This window comes from Anabrus simplex, chromosome X (genome assembly GCF_040414725.1).
Source record: "Anabrus simplex isolate iqAnaSimp1 chromosome X, ASM4041472v1, whole genome shotgun sequence".
Lineage (NCBI taxonomy): Eukaryota > Metazoa > Arthropoda > Insecta > Orthoptera > Tettigoniidae > Anabrus > Anabrus simplex.
This window is the reverse complement of record NC_090279.1, coordinates 114,327,279-114,348,593: the sequence shown is the minus strand read 5'-3', so window position 1 is coordinate 114,348,593 and position 21,315 is coordinate 114,327,279. Positions and strand designations below refer to the sequence as shown.

At 38.2% G+C, this 21,315-nt stretch overlaps 1 protein-coding gene across 1 annotated transcript in view; it reads right to left on the bottom strand.

The window, feature by feature from the left end:
- The window catches only part of LOC136886523 (uncharacterized), a 39,156-nt gene that overhangs the window by 1,822 nt on the left and 16,019 nt on the right, over nt 1–21,315 (bottom strand). Inside the window, exon 2 of the mRNA XM_067159337.2 lies at nt 18,672–18,773. Within this exon, the coding sequence (XP_067015438.2) occupies nt 18,672–18,773 (102 nt within the window). The remainder of the gene's footprint in view (nt 1–18,671; nt 18,774–21,315) is intronic.

Sequence of the window (21,315 nt, the reverse complement as noted above, 5' to 3'; positions counted from 1 at the left end):
CCAAACTTGATACACAGATGAGTTGATACTATCTGGAGAGAAATACAATACTTGTGGAGAGGGATGGGGGACAGTGGGGAGAGAGTGACATAATCTAAAGCAACCTATATTAGTGCTGAATACAAAGTTTTCAGGGTCACTGAGACGAATAGTGACACTCCAGACGCTGCTTAAGTCTCTATCACCATAAGGATGAGGTGTGAAGAGGGGTGAAAAATGTCCAAAATGACCGAGAATATGGATGTATGTTCCAGCATGCTCTCAACAAAACTTGGTAAAATAGATTTACTGTATGGATAAAAATACTGTGGGGGTAAGACATCCCTAGTACGGTCTCTCTCCGGAGTGAAACATCATGTGTGTACGGAGATGACATTTCTGGGCCAGGTGTCATACAGCGACCTTGAAGGATATCTCCATATAACTGTCTTTCTCCGGAGTGAACTGTCATGTGTATGAAGACTACCATTTTTTTCCATGTATTAGTGTGTCTTTAGTAGTAGAAGTTATTTCCGCAAACACTTGGGAACTCACTCTTGACAGGGACTCTTCCGGCATACAGTATAAACTGTTGTTTTAAGAACTTACGGATATTCTTTAAATATTCCATTTTTGAAGATAGATCATTTTGACTACTTAGCTGTTTTATGAACTACATACATCAGATTAATATTACGGATCATCAACAGACAGTGATGTACATGTCACTCTCATAAGATTCAATGTGTTCCGGATGTAATAATTCCTCCAATTTTAAACTATTGTTTTTGAGCATCTCAAAAACCATTATCAGGTTGTTTTGCCTGTAATGTGAACATAATCTTTTGATTATATTTAAAACATTTGTTATTTTATAAGAAGCAACCTGCACACAATTGAAACATTCCTATCAAGTTTTTAAATTAGTCTAATCTCATCATTTCAGAAGTCAAGTGATAATCCAAGAATTTTAATGTGGACTAAAGTGTTTCACAATGTATTTATACTTTTAGCTCAGGGTTTAGAAACCCTATTTAATTTAATGATCGTGTCCTTATTTTAGTTTAACTTGTGTAAATGAATACCTGAAGATGACCGAGTCATATGGTCGAAACTAGTCCTACATACATACATACATACATACCGAGCTCGATAGCTGCAGTCGCTTAAGTGCGGCCAGTATCCAGTAATCGGGAGATAAGTGGGTTCGAGTCCCACTGTCGGCAGCCTTGAAGATGGTTTTCCGTGGTTTCCCATTTTCACACCAGGCAAATGCCGGGGCTGTACCATAATTAAGGCCATGGCCGCTTCCTACTCCTAGGCCTTTCCTATCCCATCGTCGCCATAAGACCTATCTGTGTCAGTGCGACGTGAAGAAAAAAAAAAAGAAAAAGAAAAAAGAAAAAAAAAAACAACATACATACATATCCCATGTCCTTCTATCTTAAGCGCTGGGTCGGCGAACAAGACTTCCCCACCAGTTCCGGTCTCTGAACTTCTCTCCTTCGATGCTTTCCAAAGTATGTCCTTGCTCGTCAACGACAGTCTTTATCATGTCCTTGTACCTAAGTCTTGGTTGCCCTCTTGGTCTTTCGTCTTCAAGTTTTAGATCATACATTTGTTTCAGTAATCTGTTATCTTCTATGCGTCTCATATGTCCATACCATCCAGCCGCTGCGATGTTATTCTGTCCTGCAGTCTTTCAACTTGAGCTTGCTTGTGTGGATTTCCTCATTACGGACTCTGTCCCTCCGTGTTTTACGGATCATGCTACGGACAAATCTCATTTCTGCTGCCTGGATTCTACTGGCATCTTTACTTCTCATGGTCCACGTTTCGCAACCATAGGTCAGGATTGGTACGTAATAGGTTTCATTATGACTCTCTTATATTTGGTTGGTATTTTCTTGTTCCATATTATGTCTTTAACTATTTTGTAGAAGTTGCTACCTGTCTGAATTCTGTGGGAAATTTCCTTGTGTACAGAACCAGTCTTATTCATAAAAAATATATGTATTGATCAGGTGGAATATAACATCAAGTTACAAACCAGGATTGTAAAAAGTAAGTTACACACCAATATTAATGTCTAATCCACACTTTCAGTGTTGCTGAAATGAATTATGGCACTCTATGTGCCTTTTCAGTCCAAGTTCAGAAAGGTGAAAAGGAAAATAACCAAGATGGCTGAGATTAGTGTTGAATACACAGTTTTTGGGTTCACTAGGTTGATTAATGACAGTTGGAATCATGTACAACATATCTATAGCGCAACGTGTAAATACATACAGTTATCACTTATTTTTACGGGTATTATTTATTTGATAGGATCAAGTATTTCCCAGACAACATGGACAAAGTGCAACAAAATAATCTAAAACTTTAAATCAGACACAACAAGAACTCTAAAACTAAAAAACAGTAAAATATCAATCAACATCACAAAATACTCTCTTCACACATAATTAACAGGTAATACAAATCCTAAAAGCGAACATTAAAAAAATTACCCAGGCAGAGCATGGAGCAATTTTCTATCAAGACACGGTATCTGACCTATTTATAACAAATGCACCGGTCCTCTGTACACAAAATTACCTTAAAAAGAAAGAATTAAAAAACATCCATCATTGACGGGGCAATCACGTGCAAACTCCCCGTCTACTTTCCGCCAATATTCAGGCAGGCTGTTTTACACGGGTAATCCCATCTATCGGAGAAGAGTGGCAGCAAAAGACAGAAATCACATCACAATGCTTGACGTTCACTAAGCAACAAATTCTGTATAAGACATAAATTATCAGAAATTGTATTCTCTACAACTTTTGTTATGGTATGTAATACTATTCCATAGAACCAATAACACAGGTATTTAAAAAATTAAATTTTAGGCACCTTCCCCTAAACTACCATTTCATCCAGTGTGAATAAAAATTACTTATAACATAGACTGTAGCACCTTATTCCCTTCACATACCAATTTTTATTTAATTCTGATTAGCCATTTTCTCGTGGTTAGACGTTGCTATGGACTTTTCTATTCTCGGTTCCATACGGATACACAATGAAGTTTATAAATTGAATGATTGATATGGACTTAGCAACAAAAATCAAAATTCATGAATATCTCTGTTATTATAGCCAGTACCATAGTCTACGAAGAGGAAGTGCGACACCTTCAAGATTTACCATGGACCGCCGCACAGATGGTACTGCCATCCACAGTGATGACTGAGCGCGAGGATAACAGAGGCATTATCGGGACTACTACTTCAAAATCTACTAAGAAACTCAAGCATGCAGCTTACGTTTGAAAATGATTTCATCTGCTGGACACTTTGGAATATATCCTGGATGATTTTGCTGCCTTCAAAGTAACCAGCTCCCTTCTCATCTCCTTCGTGTGGAAGAAGAATCGACATTTCAAGTAGTGAAATACGAGTTCTGGTAGCAAACACAGCACATGATCTTCACAGCACCCCAACTGCGATGATTTCACTTCAATAAAATCTAATTTATCCAAGCACTCGAAGAAAGTATCACCCTATAAACTATCCATACACGATAGCTTTTCCGCAACAACATTTTCCACTCGCAGCAACACATTACAAACACTTTCCAACGCATAGGTGATATATGTGGCGCTTTGCATTGAGCTGTAATCTTTAATTAGTGTTAGGGAAGCAGGCAGAATATCAGTCGATTTGCCGAAAAGGAAAGGACGTCATAAATCCCACTGAATCACTTTTGAAATACTCCACACTATGTATTGATTCACTAAGAACTCTTTGCTACAATCCCGCCCATTTAACTCAGGTAAACTGTTTTCCCAGTCTGGTATTTGAATGTCATTTTTGACGTTCATAACTTTTTCCCTGATTTTAGCTACAACTTGTGTCTTTCACTGCACAATTTTTACTTTCAATTTCTCTTGCAAGAATACGCATTTGATTAACAAGAGACATCAGTGGGGATTCAGCTCTGTACTCACAGTTTCCGCCAGACGATAAGGCAAGTTTATAATACCAATATAATGGTCCGTTATTGGACATTATAAATTTTCCAGCTAACTCATTCTTGGTTGCCTGCGTTTCGCCCTCGTGTGCTAAGTTAGGCTCATCAGTTGGGACTTAGCACACCACCCAAGACCAGTTGTTGATTCCCTATGGCAATCAACAACTGTATTATCTGATGGCCAGGCAGGCATCAATTTTTGGAAATGAGACATAGCTCTCATAGTGCATTGGCACTGCTGGTGGCTTCAAGTAGCCTATGCAGTGGCCTCCACGGTAAGCACTAGCCTTGCGTCTTGGGTGGTGTGCTAAGTCCCAACTGATGAGCCTAACTTAGCACACGAGGGCGAAACGCAGGCAACCAAGAATGAGTTAGCTGGAAAATTTATAATGTCCAATAACGGACCATTATATTGGTATTATAAATTTACTCATTCAGGACAAATATTTTAAATTCCCTATGGGAATCAACAAAGGCAAGTTTAGTCGGTATGTAAATAGACTGCAACGTGTGTAAATGTAGAAAGTCAATAGTGGACAAATGATCATCACAACTTGGTGATCGCAGGATACCGAAATGACGTTCTAGGGGATCTTGATTAAATTTTCCTGTCAAAACGTAGCTATAATTGTGTTCTCACAAATATTCAGACACTTCTAAGATACTTTCTATGGTAACTCTTAAAGACTCCAGTATCCTTTGTGAAGTGAATGAATTTCGAGTATCTCTGAGAACATTCTGCCATTTAATTAATGTTTCATGTGCCTGTGATCCTTTATACAGTGCTTGAGTGGGAATAGACGAATGTAATCCATCAATCAGACAGTTTAAATTGCTTGTGAAAATTTCCGTTTGCTTACTGTTTTCTAAACCCTGTGTTTTAATACCCTGATAGAATGCTATACTATTAGCAACTGATCTACTGAATAGTTGAAATACCAGTCTTATATTTATTCATTCATTCATTCATTCATTCATTCATTCATTATATTCATTCGCCGAAACTAATTATGATCCAAGTGAGCAGACGTCAGTTTGTAGCAAACTTTCAATCCGGAAAATTCAGGAGACGAGTCATATTCGTAAACTTTCCCGTAGAATGAATAACCAACAATATTATCATTATAATTAATCTGTCCTTTGTCATGAAAATTATTTCTTATACATTTAAATATATGTGGCATGTCTGAAAATGCCCATAGTTTTCTGTTGGAGTCAGCTTTATCTGACCCTGTAATAATTAAGAGGAGAATTCCTCAAGGCAGTATTATCGGACCTTTATGTTTTCTTATATATATATAAATGATGTGAGTAAAGGAGTGGAATCGGAGGTAAGGCTTTTTGCGGATGATGTTATTCTCTATAGAGTGATAAATAAGTTACAAGATTGTGAGCAACTGCAACGTGACCTCGAAAATGTTGTGAGACGGACAGCAGGCAATGGTATGTTGATAAACGAGGTTAAAAGTCAGGTTGTGAGTTTCACAAATAGGAAAAGTCCTCTCAGTTTTAATTACTGCATTGATGGGGTGAAAGTTCCTTTTGGGGATCATTGTAAGTATCTAGGTGTTAATATAAGGAAAGATTTTCATTGGGGTAATCACATAAATGGGATTGTAAATAAAGGGTACAGATCTCTGCACACGGTTATGAGGGTGTTTAGGGTTTGTAGTAAGGATGTAAAGGAGAGTGCATATAAGTCTCTGGTAAGACCCCAACTAGAGTATGGTTCCAGTGTATGGGACCCTCGCCAGGATTACCTGATTCAAGAACTGGAAAAAATCCAAAGAAAAGCAGCTCGATTTGTTCTGGGTGATTTCCGACAAAAGAGTAGCGTTACAAAAATGTTGCAATGTTTGGGTTGGGAAGAATTGAGAGAAAGAAGAAGAGCTGCTCGACTAAGTGGTATGTTCCGAGCTGTCAGCGGAGGGATGGCGTGGAATGACATTAGTAGACGAATAAGTTTGAATGGCGTTTATAAAAGTAGGAAAGATCACAATATGAAGATAAAGTTGGAATTCAAGAGGACAAACTGGGGCAAATATTCATTTATAGGAAGGGGAGTTAGGGATTGGAATAACTTACCAAGGGAGATGTTCAATAAATTTCCAATTTCTTTGAAATCATTTAGGAAAAGGCTACGAAAGCAACAGATAGGGAATCTGCCACCTGGGTGACTGCCCTAAATGCAGATCAGTATTGATTGATTGATTGATTGATTGCTGGATTGGAACACTTCAGACTCTTTATGTTACCAGATATTCCTAAGCATTTCCACAACTCTTTATTTGACTGGCTACCATCCGATGTGAAACCAATGATTTGGACACCTACTTGCTCTAATTGTATGATGACTTGAGTGAGAATGTTTGCAATTATATCATCACGGGTGGCGTTCCGGCTAGCATATATCGCTATGGATTGTATCCAGTTATATAGAATAGGAACAAACATAAAAACTAGAGCATAATTTGCCAACTGACCCTTGCTTTTATCTTCAGTAAATTTCCCCACATCAACACAACCATTCACTTGAAACCATTCTGAGTTAAAGCGAATTTCTTCTCGTAACTTTACCTTGTCAAATATCAACATTCCTAAGAGTTGATATTCCTCCTTTCCATTAAAAAAATCTGCTATGGCAGTGGTAGCATGCTCATTTATGCCGTACAAATATTTTAGGCCCTTCACCAAATTTTTCAAGTGGGATTCAGAAGGCAAAGGCAGCAAGTCATGATTTAAACAGTGCTGATAAGTATAACCCTTGGGAGACTTTATGTTTAAAAGAAGTGCTTTAAGAAGAATTTCAACACAATATCTCTTTCCTTTTTTAATTTTTGCTTGACGTTTCTTTAACATTGTATTGACTATAATTTTCTGTTTTTGCTGACAGAACCAAATTGTTTTGACTGAGTGAAATTTCTCTTTGATTTTATATCAGAAAAGGGGCTGCTTAGTCGAGGCGGTAAAAACGTGCTCGGTTCACCCGGAAGGACGTGGGGTCGAATCCCCATCAGGAAGACGTAAAATTTAAGAAACAATATTTCCATTTCTGGATGTGCATATGGCCCTGAGGTTCACTCAGCCTACAAAAAAAATGAGTACCAGGTTAATTCCTGGGGGCAAAGGCGGCAGGATGTAGAGCCAACCACTCTACCCCATCAAGTGCCGAGGTTACGGATAGTGGAAGCCTTTACCTTCCACCCTCCAGGGGCCTTCATGGCCTGTACGGAGATGACTTTGCTTTTATATCAGAAATGTCTTTTTCAAACAAATGTATCTTAGCTTTAGCGACATTGAGTTGATTCTGCGTTCTAATGAAATTACGTTTCTGATTCTTCAATCTCCTCTTTAACAGCGCAGTTGTTTTCCTAGCATATGTGACATTAGAGCTATCTTAAACTGCTGAGCATACAGGTTGATCACTATCACTGATATTTACGATCTGTTCAGGGCTTTTATTAGAGAAATCTCTTTGTGTGGAGTGCCTATTCGTGGGGGGAGTTGTGTTTCTTAACTGCCTTAGAAATATACCTGGGTAGATTAGGAAGTATGTGAGGAAATGCTTCTGGTTTTAATTTCGCGCTGTCTTGGTATCTCTACTCTTTCACCATTCACCGTAAACGAGTCTACTTTTACTAGAAAGTCATCGCAAAAATGAATGTCACACACGAAAGTTATGAGTTAATTTTCGGTCTTTTCTATGGATAGCCTTCTCCCATTTCAGTAAAACGCCACTCTCTTTAGGGGTCCTAAAGTAATGCCTACCTGAAGACGATCGGTCATATCCAGATCTGCAGCCGGGTACAAAAAACGAGGGCATGATGTGGTAGTTTCCTCCTGCACTGATATACATTGCCTTATAGCACAATAGTGACAAAGACCAAGGTATTTAAAACATAACACTTCTCACACCACTCAATCGTGAATACACTAACAATGCAAACTGTCGAAAATCTCTGACAGCGACAATAATGAGCAATAAAAATTATTACAACTGAAGACGAATATAACGCGGGCTAATGGCCAAGGGTCTCTGTTGACATTACAATCACCTGTGCTGCCACCAAGTGGGTGTCCCACTATGCATGCATACATACATACATACATACATACATACATACATACATACATACATACATACATACATACATACATACATACAGCCAGCCGGACAGGAATGATGGAAAATTAAAAATCAATCAATCACTAATGATCTGCATTTAGGGCAGTCGCCCAGGTGGCAGATTCCCTATCTGTTGTTTCCTAGCCTTTTCTTAAATGATTGCAAAGAAATTGAAAATTTATTGAATATCTCACTTGGTAAGTTATTCCAATCCCTAACTCCCCTTCTTATAAACAAATATTTGCCCCAATTTGTCCCCTTGAATTCCAACTTTATCTTCATATTGTGATCTTCCCTACATTTAAAGACACCACTGGGCCGATGACCTTCGATGTTAGGCCCCTTAAAACAACAAGCATCAAAGACACCACTCAAACTTATTCGTCTACTGATGTCATTCCATGCCATCTCTCCACCGACAGCTCGGAACATACCACTTACGATACAAATTCTTGTGATACAAATTCTAATAATTTTATTAAATACCACCTATTCAATACATAATAATGTATAATAATATATATTATAAGAATTTGTATCACAAGTAGATATTCAATATGGACAAAAAATGAAATTTATAACCTGCAACATACCACTTTGTCAAGCAGCTCGTCTCCTTTCTTGCAAGTCTTCCCAGCCCAAACTTTGTAACATGTTTGTAACGCTACTCTTTTGTCGAAAATCACCCAGAACCAATCGAGCTGCTTTTCTCTGGATTTTTTTCCAGTTCTTGAATCAGGTAATCCTGGTGAGGGTCCCATATACTGGAACCATACTCCGGTTGGGGTCTTACCAGAGACTTATATGCCCTCTCCTTTACATCCTTACTACAATCCCTAAACACCCTCATAACCATGTGCAGAGATCTGTGCCCTTTATTTACAATCCCATTTATGTGATTACCCCAATGAAGATCTTTCCCTATATTAACACCTAGGTACTTACAATGATCCCCAAAATGAACTTTCACCCCATCAACGCAGTAATTAAAACTGAGAGGACTTTTCCTATTTGTGAAACTCACAACCTGACTTTTAACCCCGTTTATCAACATACCATTGCCTGCTGTCCATCTCACTACATTATCAAGGTCATTTTGCAGTTGCTCACAATGAAAATCCACAGCCTGTTTCCAGCCATTCGACCGGCTCAGGAATGGAATGAATGAAGCCCCCATCTAGTGGTGAGGATAGGAATTGTGTCGGCTGCCAAAGCCTGTCGCATTCCTCGGGGCAATGATTAATGAATGATAGATGAAATGAAGTGATATTGGAGAGTGTTGCTGGAATGAAACATACAGGGAAAACTGGAGTACCCGGAGAAAAACCTGTCCTGCCTCTGCTTTGTCCAGCAATGGGATTTGAACCAAGGAACCCAGCAGTAAGATGCCGGCGCGCTGCCGCCTGAGCCACGGAGGCTTCTTGCTCAGAATCTTGTAACATATTTATTACTCTGTACAGAATAACATCTGCAAAAAGCCTTATCTCTGATTCCACTTCTTTACTCATATCATTGATATATATAAGAAAACATAAAGGTCCAATAATAATGCCTGAGGAATTCCCCTCTTAATTATTACAGGGACAGATAAAGCTTCGCCTACTCTAATTCTCTGAGTTCTATTTTCTAGAAACATAGTCACTCTTTTGTCAAGTCCAATTGCACTCATTTTTGCCGGTAGTCTCACATGATGTACCATAATACGATAGGTAAATCACGATACAGTCCAACTGACCTCCTGATTCCAGGATATCTGCTGTATCTTGCTGGAATACTACAAGTTGGGCTTCAGTGGAATAACCTTTCCTAAACACAAACTGCCTTCTATCAAAACAGTTATTAATTTTGCAAACATGTCTAATATAATTAGAAAGAATGCTTTCCCAAAGCTTACATGCAATGTATGCCAACTGACTGGCCTGTAATTTTCAGCTTTATGCCTATCACCCTTTCCTTCATACATACACAGGGGCTACTATAAGAACTCTCCATTCATTTGGTATAGCTCCTTCATGCAAACAATAATAAAATAATTACTTCAGATATGGTACTATATCCCAACCCATTTCTTTATTATATCCCCCAATACCTTATCAATTCCAGCTGCTTTTCTAGTTTTCAACTTTTGTATTTTACTGTAAATATTATTGTTGTCATAGGTAAATTTTAATACTTCTTTAGTATTAGTCACCTCCTCTATCTGGACATTCTCCTTGAAGCCAACAATCTTTACATACTGCTGACTGAATACTTCTGCATTTTGAAGATCCTCGTAAGGAAAGTGCATTTCCTTGTTACTGTGGGCATGACAGATACAGAAATACCATTCTGTTTCAAATTCTGAGCAACGTACAGGCAAACGTCTTTATTTTATATATATAGATGATTCATGTAATGTCTGTATAAGTGCCCAGACGTACGTTTAAAAAACACTAATTATACCAATTTTTAATAGTCACCTTGCATCAGGATGAACATAACTTATTCTTGATAAGTTTTTATATAGTTTCAGTTTACATCACTTGTTTCTCTCATCATTTTATCCATTCATTGCATTTTAATATGTGGCTGAAAGGGCCTAAAGAAGAAGTGTTGTAATATATTGAATTGTACTGACTAAGGTGGATGGGTCTTTTATTTTTTTTGTATTTTTAATTTTTCCTTTTCAATGGAATTTTGTGTGCTCAGAGAAGTTTACGAATACTGTTGGAGTTAAAAGAAATAAGTTTCATAATGATAGATCCGTATTGAACTGTGATTACAATAGAGTAAAATAATATATTATTATTGGTCCACCTTTTCAATACAAAATGAAAATTACATAGGGACTAGTTTCGACCTAGTAATAGGTCATCATCAGCCTGAAGTAAATTAAAGCGTAAATATCGAAGAAAAACATAAACAATGTAAACACAAGTACAGTCTTTTTAAAGGTACATACCATGTGGGAATTTGAGTAGAGATATATTAAAAATAATAACTCTTCCAATTGACGAAGCACTGAGCGGAAGTTATGTAAAGTTCGGTGCGCCGTATATTATAAAAGACCACTGTGCACTAAATGATGTAATAAAGAAAAGAAAAAATAATAAAATAAAATAAAAAACCTCATACCTTTATTTTCCTTCCTTCACCTCCTCTAAAATTTTCCTTTGATCCTTACCTACCTCCGTTTCTCTCTTCAGCTATTAAAAAAAAAAAAAAAACCCTCATACCTTTATTTTCCTTCCTTCACCTCCTCTAAAATTTTCCTTTGATCCTTACCTACCTCGGTTTCTCTCTTCAGCTATTAAAAAAAAAAAACCTCATACCTTTATTTTCCTTCCTTCACCTCCTCTAAAATTTTCCTTTGATCCTTACCTACCTCCGTTTCTCTCTTCAGCTAAAAAAAAAAAATCTCATACCTTTATTTTCCTTCCTTCACCTCCTCAAAAAAATATTTTCCTTTGATCCTTACCTACCTCCGTTTCTCTCTTCAGCTAATATAAAAAAATAAAAAAATCTTACTGTCTTTTATTCAGAATCAAATTTATGGTCCGCATTGAACTGCGAATTTATATCCACCTTTATTTAACTCCATATATGTTATTCCACCTCGTGAAACATCCATCGTCCTTCAAGATTCCAGAAGCAGAACAGCTTTCTCCTAGTATCATACTTCGCATCGTCTATTAATTCTACTTTATAAACATCTTGAGAAGACAATGTTACGATTCTTTATTTTCAATTGATCTCTGAATGAACAACATTATCGCTTAAGAACCAAGTTTTTTCGATTTCCATTTCCACAATTTATACGACGCACGGAACGTTTTCAAGGATCTCTATTTTTTAACATAATATAGCGCTTCTCTGGTTTCCTAAGCCTCCTCGCGCAACAATTGCCTTGTTCCAAAAAATTAAGAGCCTTTCCAACATCCATGTATTTTGACGTCTTTCAATACCTTATAAAATATGACGTAATCTTCTTCAAATATACAACAGCTAAGAAGAAGCCAGCATTCAACCTACTCTTCTTCTTTATTACATCATTTAGTGCACAGTGGTCTTTTATAATATACGGCGCACCGAACTTTACATAACTTCCGCTCAGTGCTTCGTCAATTGGAAGAGTTATTATTTTTAATATATCTCTACTCAAATTCCCACATGGTATGTACCTTTAAAAAGACTGTACTTGTGTTTACATTGTTTATGTTTTTCTTCGATATTTACGCTTTAATTTACTTCAGGCTGATGATGACCTATTACTAGGTCGAAACTAGTCCCTATGTAATTTTCATTTTGTATTGAAAAGGTGGACCAATAATAATATATTATTTTACTCTACTGTTGGAGTGTTCGACTGGCGAACGAGTGCCAGTGAGTTATGTCATGTAGCAGGCAGTACAATGTGCAGTATTGGGAACTTTGTGGTGCATAACTGTAAAATGTGTGATAGAGAGCACAAACTGTAAAACTGGTGTGAATGAGTTTGAGAGAATATGCATGTCCTTTACATCCCACTGACACAGGCTTTATGGTGATGATGGTATAGGAAAGGGCTAGGAGCAGAAAGGAATCAACCATGGCTGCAGCATGGGGAGCCATTTTCAGAGCTGCTGACAATGAGGCTCAAACCCATGCAAGCTGATAGCACAGCCACTCACTCGGTTGTCATTGAACCTACTCGCTACCAGTAGTTGTTACAATACATACTGTAGACAACATTTAAAATGACTCGCCCACTATTTGAAAGAAGACACATTTTCTAGCCAGAATTCTGGACCAACAGATATGGACATTTTTATTCTTGCCAAATTCAGGCAAATTTTTGTTAGGAAACTCATGAAAATGGATTATCATTATTATCTAATTAACATTGTAACAACACTAAAGACAACCAGCGAGATTAAAACTAATTTCATAATAATAGTAATATATTTTAAATTGATAAACTTATTTTATCACACATGGTATCAATAAGAGTCAAGTTAAGAAAAGAAGTGTTATCTTTGATTATTATTATTTTGTATGGCAAAATAAAGATACATTGGAAATGTAAATATTACAATAAGCTATATGCAGTATTTACAGATCAGGTAAAGTAACATGTAATGTCCAGTGTATTCCCCGGTCTAGAAAGCCAAGAATAACGGCCGAGAGGATTCGTCATGCTGACCACACGACACCTCGTAATCTGCAGGCCTTCGGGCTGAGTAGCGGTTGCTTGGTAGGCCATAGTGCCATGGGGAGGAGTCCAGTGTATTCAACCAGTTCACAACTTCATCAGTGGCACTGTGTATATCTTGAATAGTTCCTTCAAATCTTCTTCTTGGGCACTCTGTAGCAACGTGTTGGATAGTCTGGGGGACACGGTCACAGTCGCAGTATGAGTTTTCAGCCTTTCCCCACTTCTGAAGCCAGAATTTGCATCTTCCGTGGTTTGTCCTAATTCTGTTTAAAGATGTCCATGCCTTTCTAAGGTAAATTGAAACCAGGTGGAGCTTTACATGGATCGTTAATTAAACCCAGCTGATCAGGGTTTGAAGAAGACCATTCATCTTTCCAGGTCTGATCAGCATTAAAATGTGATATGATGGGTTCCTTGATTTCGATCTCACTGGTTTCTGAAATTTGCAGTCCTGATGTGAGGGTTGCTGAGACATTTTTTCCATTCTCTTACCAGAGCTGCTTCCCTTCGAATATGAGGGGGGTGGATGTTGGATAACACAGGTAGCCATTGTAGGGGTGTTGATTCGATAGTGCCAGATATTGTCCTCATTGTGTCATTTAGTTGGATATCAAATTGTGCAGTATGTTCACTGTTAAGCCACACAGGACAGCAGTATTCAGCCACTGGATAAACTAAAGCAAGGGCTTATGTTCATAGAACCGATTCATTTGCCCCCAACCTCTTCCACTGAGCTTATGCAAGATGTTGTTTCTTGTTTTCATCTTTTCTGTGGTATTATGAAGATGTTGTTTGTACGTCAGTGTCCGGTCCATTGTCATGCCCAGATATTTTGGGCAAGGATTATATTTTAACCATTGGCCTTTGAATTCCACTTGAGGTGTGTAGTTGGCTCTTTTATTGTCTAGATGGAAACAGCTAACTTCAGTTTTATTCAGGTTAGGTTTAAGTTGCCACGTATTGAAATATTTGTTCAATGTATGGATGTTTTGAGGTCATTGAATTTTTCTTTGATGAAATCACAGAAATCTGCACATAAGTATTCTGAATTCACCTTAATTGGTAACAAGGCCTTTTCCTTATTCACCTAGAACCTATTTCTGCCAGGTATCCAAATACTTTGCATCAAAGAAATCACTCTCTCTACAGGACAGAAGTACCTGGAAGACATTAGGCCTAAATAAATTCCAAAATAATTATGTTCATAGCCATTTCCTTTCAGCTTTTTTTGTTTTTGTTTTCGAAAGTTCAACCCACAGACTTACGCCCTACAGTTTTGTGTCTTCAGCATTTTCTTTCATTGTTTTAAACACAAGATTCACAATTATTACTTCACCAAATAGTTTGTCAATGTCAGGCAACTTTATTCTTTAAAAAAATATGAGGGCAACTCAATAAGTATCTGCAATTTTTATAATTCATTACAAAAAAAGAGCACACACTTTTCATTGATATAATTTTTCAACATAGTCACCCTGCTTTTCAGTGCACATGGTCCACAGTTTCACAAGCTTTCTGATACCCTCTGCAAAAAAGTTTTCTGGTTGTGTAGCAAGCCACGTAGGCACCGCTTCCTTCACCTGTTGATTGGAGCTGAATCGACGTATATTGTTTACCACGTCATCAACAGTCACTCGTCTATTATTCAGGATCATATCACGCATTTGTTCAATATTGGCATCGTTTATGGCTGCAAATGGACTGGATCTTTCTTCATCCTTCACGCTCGTGCGACCACTTTTGAACTGTTCAATCCACTGGTAGTCATTTCGCTGTGGCAAAACATTGTCTCCATATTGTACTGAAAGTCTTCTATGAATTTCCGCTCCTGGTACACCCTCAGACCACAAAAAAAAAACCAGATTATGGAATGTTGTTCTTCCCCGGTACAAACAGACAGTGGCGCGGCCATCTTTATGTTGCAACAATGCAAGCTGTACTAATCTGATAACGCCGAAACCTATCACAGAGGTAGACAACAGTGCCATCTAGCGGCTGGTGAGCACACAACGCCAGAACCAACCCAAAGAAAATTAGAGCAAAACTACAGATGTTTATTGACTTGCCTACACACATATACTGTACCGCCTTGCTTACACTTGAAGCTTTAGCAGTTCTGCAATGCTTCTGAGTTCCCATGTGGTTATTTATGAAAATTATTTATTTATTTATTTATTTATTTATTTATTTATTTATTTATTTATTTATTTATTCAGGATCAGCAACAGCATAACGCCGAATTACAATGATCTGAGCTATGTACAATAGATATGAATCTAAAATTAAAGATATATAAATATTTAAAAAGGACACAAATATACACAATGTAAACTGTACAATTCTATTTAATACGTATTTACATAAACAACGTTATTAACAAAGAAAAATACATTTACAGTAAATACATGAGCAGAACGGGAAAGAACAAGAAGGAAAATTAAGTTATATGATAAATATCATGACAGAAGGAAGGAAACGTTACGAAGAGATCTAGGTTGTTGTTGATAGATAATGTATTAAACATTGCTGGAATACGTACCGAAAGGGACCTTTGGGTGAGAGAAAGCCGGGAGTAAGGAGTATGGAATAGGGTCTTCATTCTGGTATTACGGGATGGGATGTGGAGGGGGAATAAGGAAGCTAAATCTGGAGACCTAAACAGACCATTAACTGCTTTGTATAGCAGCTTTAGGTCGGCTACTTTCCTCCGAGCAGAAAGAGTCTTGAGGTTCAGTTTCCCAAGCACTGGGATAGTGCTTAGATTGCTACATGCAGGGACCTTGGCTCTGACGATAGCACAGAAAAAAGATTGTACACGGTCAAGGTGGCTGAGGTTTGAAGAAGCAGAAATGGACCAGACTGGAGAGGCGTATTCAACAATAGGTAAGATACAGGAGACGTAGAATGCTCTTCTGAGGGCATTTACATCTGTGATGTCAGAAAACCTGTACAGTAACCCAAGGAGTGACATAGCACGTGAGGTAACCCTGTTTATGTGCGAGACAAACAACAATTTACTGTCAAAATGCACTCCTAGATGTTTTTGATTGTCAACAAGAGCAATCAGTTGGTTCAGTAGGTGATATTCTTGTAGAACGGGGGATTTACGAAGTGTGAACGAAATGGTGGAACACTTGGAGGGATGAGGTTTAAGACGCCATGTAGTACACCAACCTGATAGTGAATCAAGTGCATTTTGCAAATGGATTGTATCTGTAGAAGAATCGATATGCTTGAAGATTTTACAATCATCAGCAAAGAGCAGTATTTCACATGAATGGTGGGAAACAGTATCAATAAGGTCATCAATAAACAGGGCAAAAAGAAGTGGACCAAGGACACTACCCTGCAGGACACTAGAGAGGGTGGTGGTGAGAGAAGAACTGCATCCATCAAGAACAATGCGCTCTAGTCTTTCGCTCAGAAAGCTATTAATTAGAGCTAGGAGTCTCCCATGCACGTTAAACCGTTCAGAAAGTTTGTGCACAAGAAGGGTGTGATCCACGGTATCGAAGGCCTTCGCAATGTCGATGTAGCATACATCAAGTTGAGAGCCCGCGTGGATGGCAGACGTGGCATGATGGAGGAGGATAGCCAAGTTAGTTACGTAGGAGCTTCCAGGAAGGAAACCATGCTGCTGAGGGGATATATATGGATTTGTAAACGCAAGCAAATGCTGATGGATGATCCTTTCACAAATGATTGATAAAGCAGGTAATATAGAGACCGGGCGATAATTTGCAATATCTGACCTCTGTCCACCTTTAAGAACGGGTGTGATATACGCAAGTTTCCAGGAGCTAGGAAAGTAGCCGACTGAGAAGCACCGATTGAATATCACACTAATAGGGTATGAAGGACTTACTGCTGTATTCTTAAGAAAGATAGGACTAAGACCATCAGGACCAGTGGGTTTATTATCTGACAATGACGAAAGTAGGGAGTACACTTCAGATTCAATGGTGGAAATATTACTGAGGCTATGGGAAGTAACAGGTTTGATTTTAGGAAAATCAGCATACTGTACAGGTTTAACAAAATTAGAGGTAAAATATTCATTGAATAATTCAGATCTATCTGCTCCACTGGCTACAGACTGGTCCCAGGTTACTACTTCCGGTATTCATTTATTGTCTCTTCTGTTATTTATAAGTGACCAGAACCTTTTACTGTTGTGTTTTACTTCAATGCAGGCAGTCAGAGTAATCCCGCCTTAATAAGTACTTGTGGTGTTTGCGAAGGTCCGAGAATATTTTATAATTACTCTCGGAAGGCGCATTCTTCCATTGTTTCCAGGCTACCGATTTTTGTAGTTCAGCACTTTTAGTATCACTCTTGTGAATTAAAAACAGAGTGCATACCTCATTTTCATTCCCACTTTCATAACTTCTATTTATCTTCAGAAATAGATATTCCTTTTTCTAACTCAGTTGAGAAGACATATTTCCGCTTCAACATTTTATGAAGAACTTGTTAACTTGTTATACTCATTTCATAACCAACAACAAAAAAGAATCTTTATTTTCGCTGCAATTTTACACACACGCCAGACAATTGTTATAAATATGCTTTGGCTTGGAGGAGCTTTCGTAGCGAAGTGAAGGTAAGGGGATAGTGAACACATTTAACATTTATTAGAATACTGTTTTACTGAATATCTAAATATTTGCCAAAGTAGAACGAACTTTGATGTTAAAAACAACGTCATGACCGGCTTTATAGTGCATACAGTGATGTCATCTAGTAACTGAAATTCAAACTAAGTAATCTTTTGACTTCTTTTCTGTATCACCATGTATCCAAACAAGAAAATACGGTCATTTTGTCCTTTTTAAGAACGTATGATAAGGACACGGACCCTACCCTCAAAGTACAAACTGTCTGTACAAAATATGGATGTCTGCTGACCCTAGCAATATTGAGCTGATGGAATGACACAGTGATCAAACTTATAACCCTGAACAACAGTGAGAGTGGTGGTGGTGGTGATTGTTGTTTTAAGAGGAAGTACAACTAGGCAACCATCCTCTATATAACACTAATCAAAGAGGAAGAAAGGAAGGGATCCGACACTTCGGAAAATGAAGGTATTGGCCAAAGAAAGACAAGGGCCACGAAGGGCGTGAAAACTCCCTAGACCTCGAGTGCTCTAATAATGTCGGGGTCGGTAAAGAACAAGAGTTGACCGACGGAAGTCAGATAGGATAGATGAAAGTGAGGAGCCTGGCACAAGTTAAGTGGAAGCAATGCCAGGATTCAGCTGAGGGCCCTGTGGTCACCAACCCCAAGTTAAGAGCCCCTGGGTCCCGTTACGATAGGCAGGGGTGTTATTCTACTGCTCCTATCCACAAGAGTGAGATGCAGCACTTTGCTCTGTACCTTGAATCTGTTGAGTTTCTTCTGCGTCACGTTGAGGATGCTGTTCAGCTCGTCCAGTCGCCCGGAAGTGTTCTTGAGCTGCTCACTCTCCACCTCCACTTGCTGGAAGAGGAAAAACATACCTTACACAATTCACGGCCTGTGGTCATATATACATATTTATTGATCTACTGGTGCCTTGTTTTGTATGACATGCTTTAGGCTAGAGAGCCAAACCACAATACATATTTCTAATTGATCTTACATTCTAAAATATACTACAAAATGGTGACTTATTATAAACTGATCATAACAGCTTATCATCCACTTCCTACAGTTAATATTTACATGAAGAAAGTAAATTCTCTTACTACCTATGCTATGTACTATGTTCTTTTTTGTAAGTAACAATTGCAACAGCTGTGTAATAGGAATGCCTCTAATTTCATCTGGCAGGAAATTTCACAGGTGGGGATGAATGAATCATTGTAATTAGGCACGTGATGAGCTGGGAAACTTATCAGGGAGTTGGTTAATGATCTTGTTTGTTGATTATTTTTCAAGGATAACCTGGGCTTTCCCTCCAAAGTACACTATGAATAAGTGACAAGGAGTGCAGATTCTGGCTGATTAGGGCAGGGTGAGGTTTATTTAAGACAAAGCAAACATATGTGTTGTCCGACTCTTTGGCATTCTGCCCTTTGTTTCACAGGGTCCTGGGTTGGGAACTTTAGTCCCTTTCGATTAATTCTTCTGGCTCGAGCACTGAGTGTTTGTGTTTGCCCCCCTCACTGCCGTAATATTAAAACGGGGTTAAAAGTCAGGTTGTGAGTTTCACAAATAGGTAAAATCCTCTCAGTTTTAATTACTGCGTTGTTGGGGTGAAAGTCCCTTATGGGGATCATTGTAAGTACCTAGGTGTTAATATAAGGACAGATCTTTATTGCAGTAATCACATAGAAATGATTGTAAATAAAGGGTACAGATCTCTGCACATGATTACGAGGGTATTTAGGGGTTGTAGTAAGGATGTAAAGGAGAGGGCATATAAGTCTCTGGTAAAACCCCAACTAGAATATGGTTCCAGTGTATAGGACCCTCACCAGAATTACTTGATTCAAGAACTGTAAAAAAAAAAATCCAAAGAAAAGCAGCTCAATTTGTTCTGGATGATTTTCGACAAAAGAGTAGCGTTACAAAAATGTTGCAAAGTTTGGGCTGGGAGGACTTGGGAGAAAGGAGACGAGCTGCTCAACTAAGTGGTATGTTCTGAGCTGTCAGTGGAGAGACGGCGTGGAATGACATTAGTAGACAATTAAGTTTGAGTGGTGCCTTAAAAGTAGGAAAGATCATAATATGAAGATAAAGTTGGAATTCAAGAGGACAAATTGGGGCAAATATTTGTTTATAGGAAGGGGAGTTAGGGATTGGAATAACTTACCAAGGGAGATGTTCAATAAATTTCCAATTTCTTTGCATTAATTAGGAAAAGGCTAGGAAAACAACAGATAAGGAATCTGCCACGTGGGCGACTGCCCTAAATACAGATCAGTATTGATTGATTGATTGATTGATTGATTGATTGATTGATTGATTGATTGATAATTAGAAATTGGAAATTACCTACCAAAGCAAAAAATCATGATATTTAAATATTATTTGCCAATACTGACCTATGGACCAGAATGGACAAGAAAAGATCTACTCAGATTACAAGTGACAGAGATGCGCTTTCTGCAAGGAATCCTGGGTAAGACGAGGAGGGACAAGATAAGAAATGAAATAATACGCAACAGATCAACCCCCTAAAATAAACTATGGAGAGAAATAGGTTGAAATGGTTAAGCCGGGTCAAAAGAAAGGGACAAGAAAGATTACCAAGAAGAGCTCTGGAATGGACAGAATCTGGAGGATGGAGATGGAGGGATCAGGTAGAGGATGATGTAAATCAGAGAGGACTACAGTGGGAGAGAGAGATGAACTTTACACTGTGCAGAAAAAAGGAGAAGATTAGAATGACTTGCATAGCAGAAACATATCAGGAGGAAAAGGAGGAAGCAGTAATTTCTGTTCCCTTGTTTATAAATGGGTGGTATTACTGCTCTTATACCAACCTTACATTCCATGCTAATCCTACTACTCTATCAAGCCATTTCATTGATGTCACCCCACTATTTCAGGTCTAATTTAATCTATTCTTGCTGCTTTATGACACTGTGGTGTATTTACTATCCTTTTAACTTCCCCATCATAATTTTATTGCCTAGGTTCAGATGCTGGAGACAAAGGACATGAAACCAGAACAGGTTTTTAAGTTAAGCCGTCTGATGACCTTGCTGTTTACTTTGCATGCACAAACTATGGAACAAGAAACATCTTAAATGGAGCTGGGATGATGTCGCCACATCCCACTTGGAAGGCTAGAACACAGTGAGCCAGCCATCTGACGAACGAGAATACCACTTACTATAGACCAACAGTAAAGTATTCTTAAATTCAATCCTTCATTATTAGGAAAGTCTTGCTGGTGAACAGATGAGATTTTTTCAAAAGATGATACAAAAGTTCTCTGCAAAACATAAAGAATTTCACCTTGTTCCAATATGGCAAAGGTCCAAAAGCGTATCATGTCTGACTAATATTATTCCCAGTAAACATGATTGGA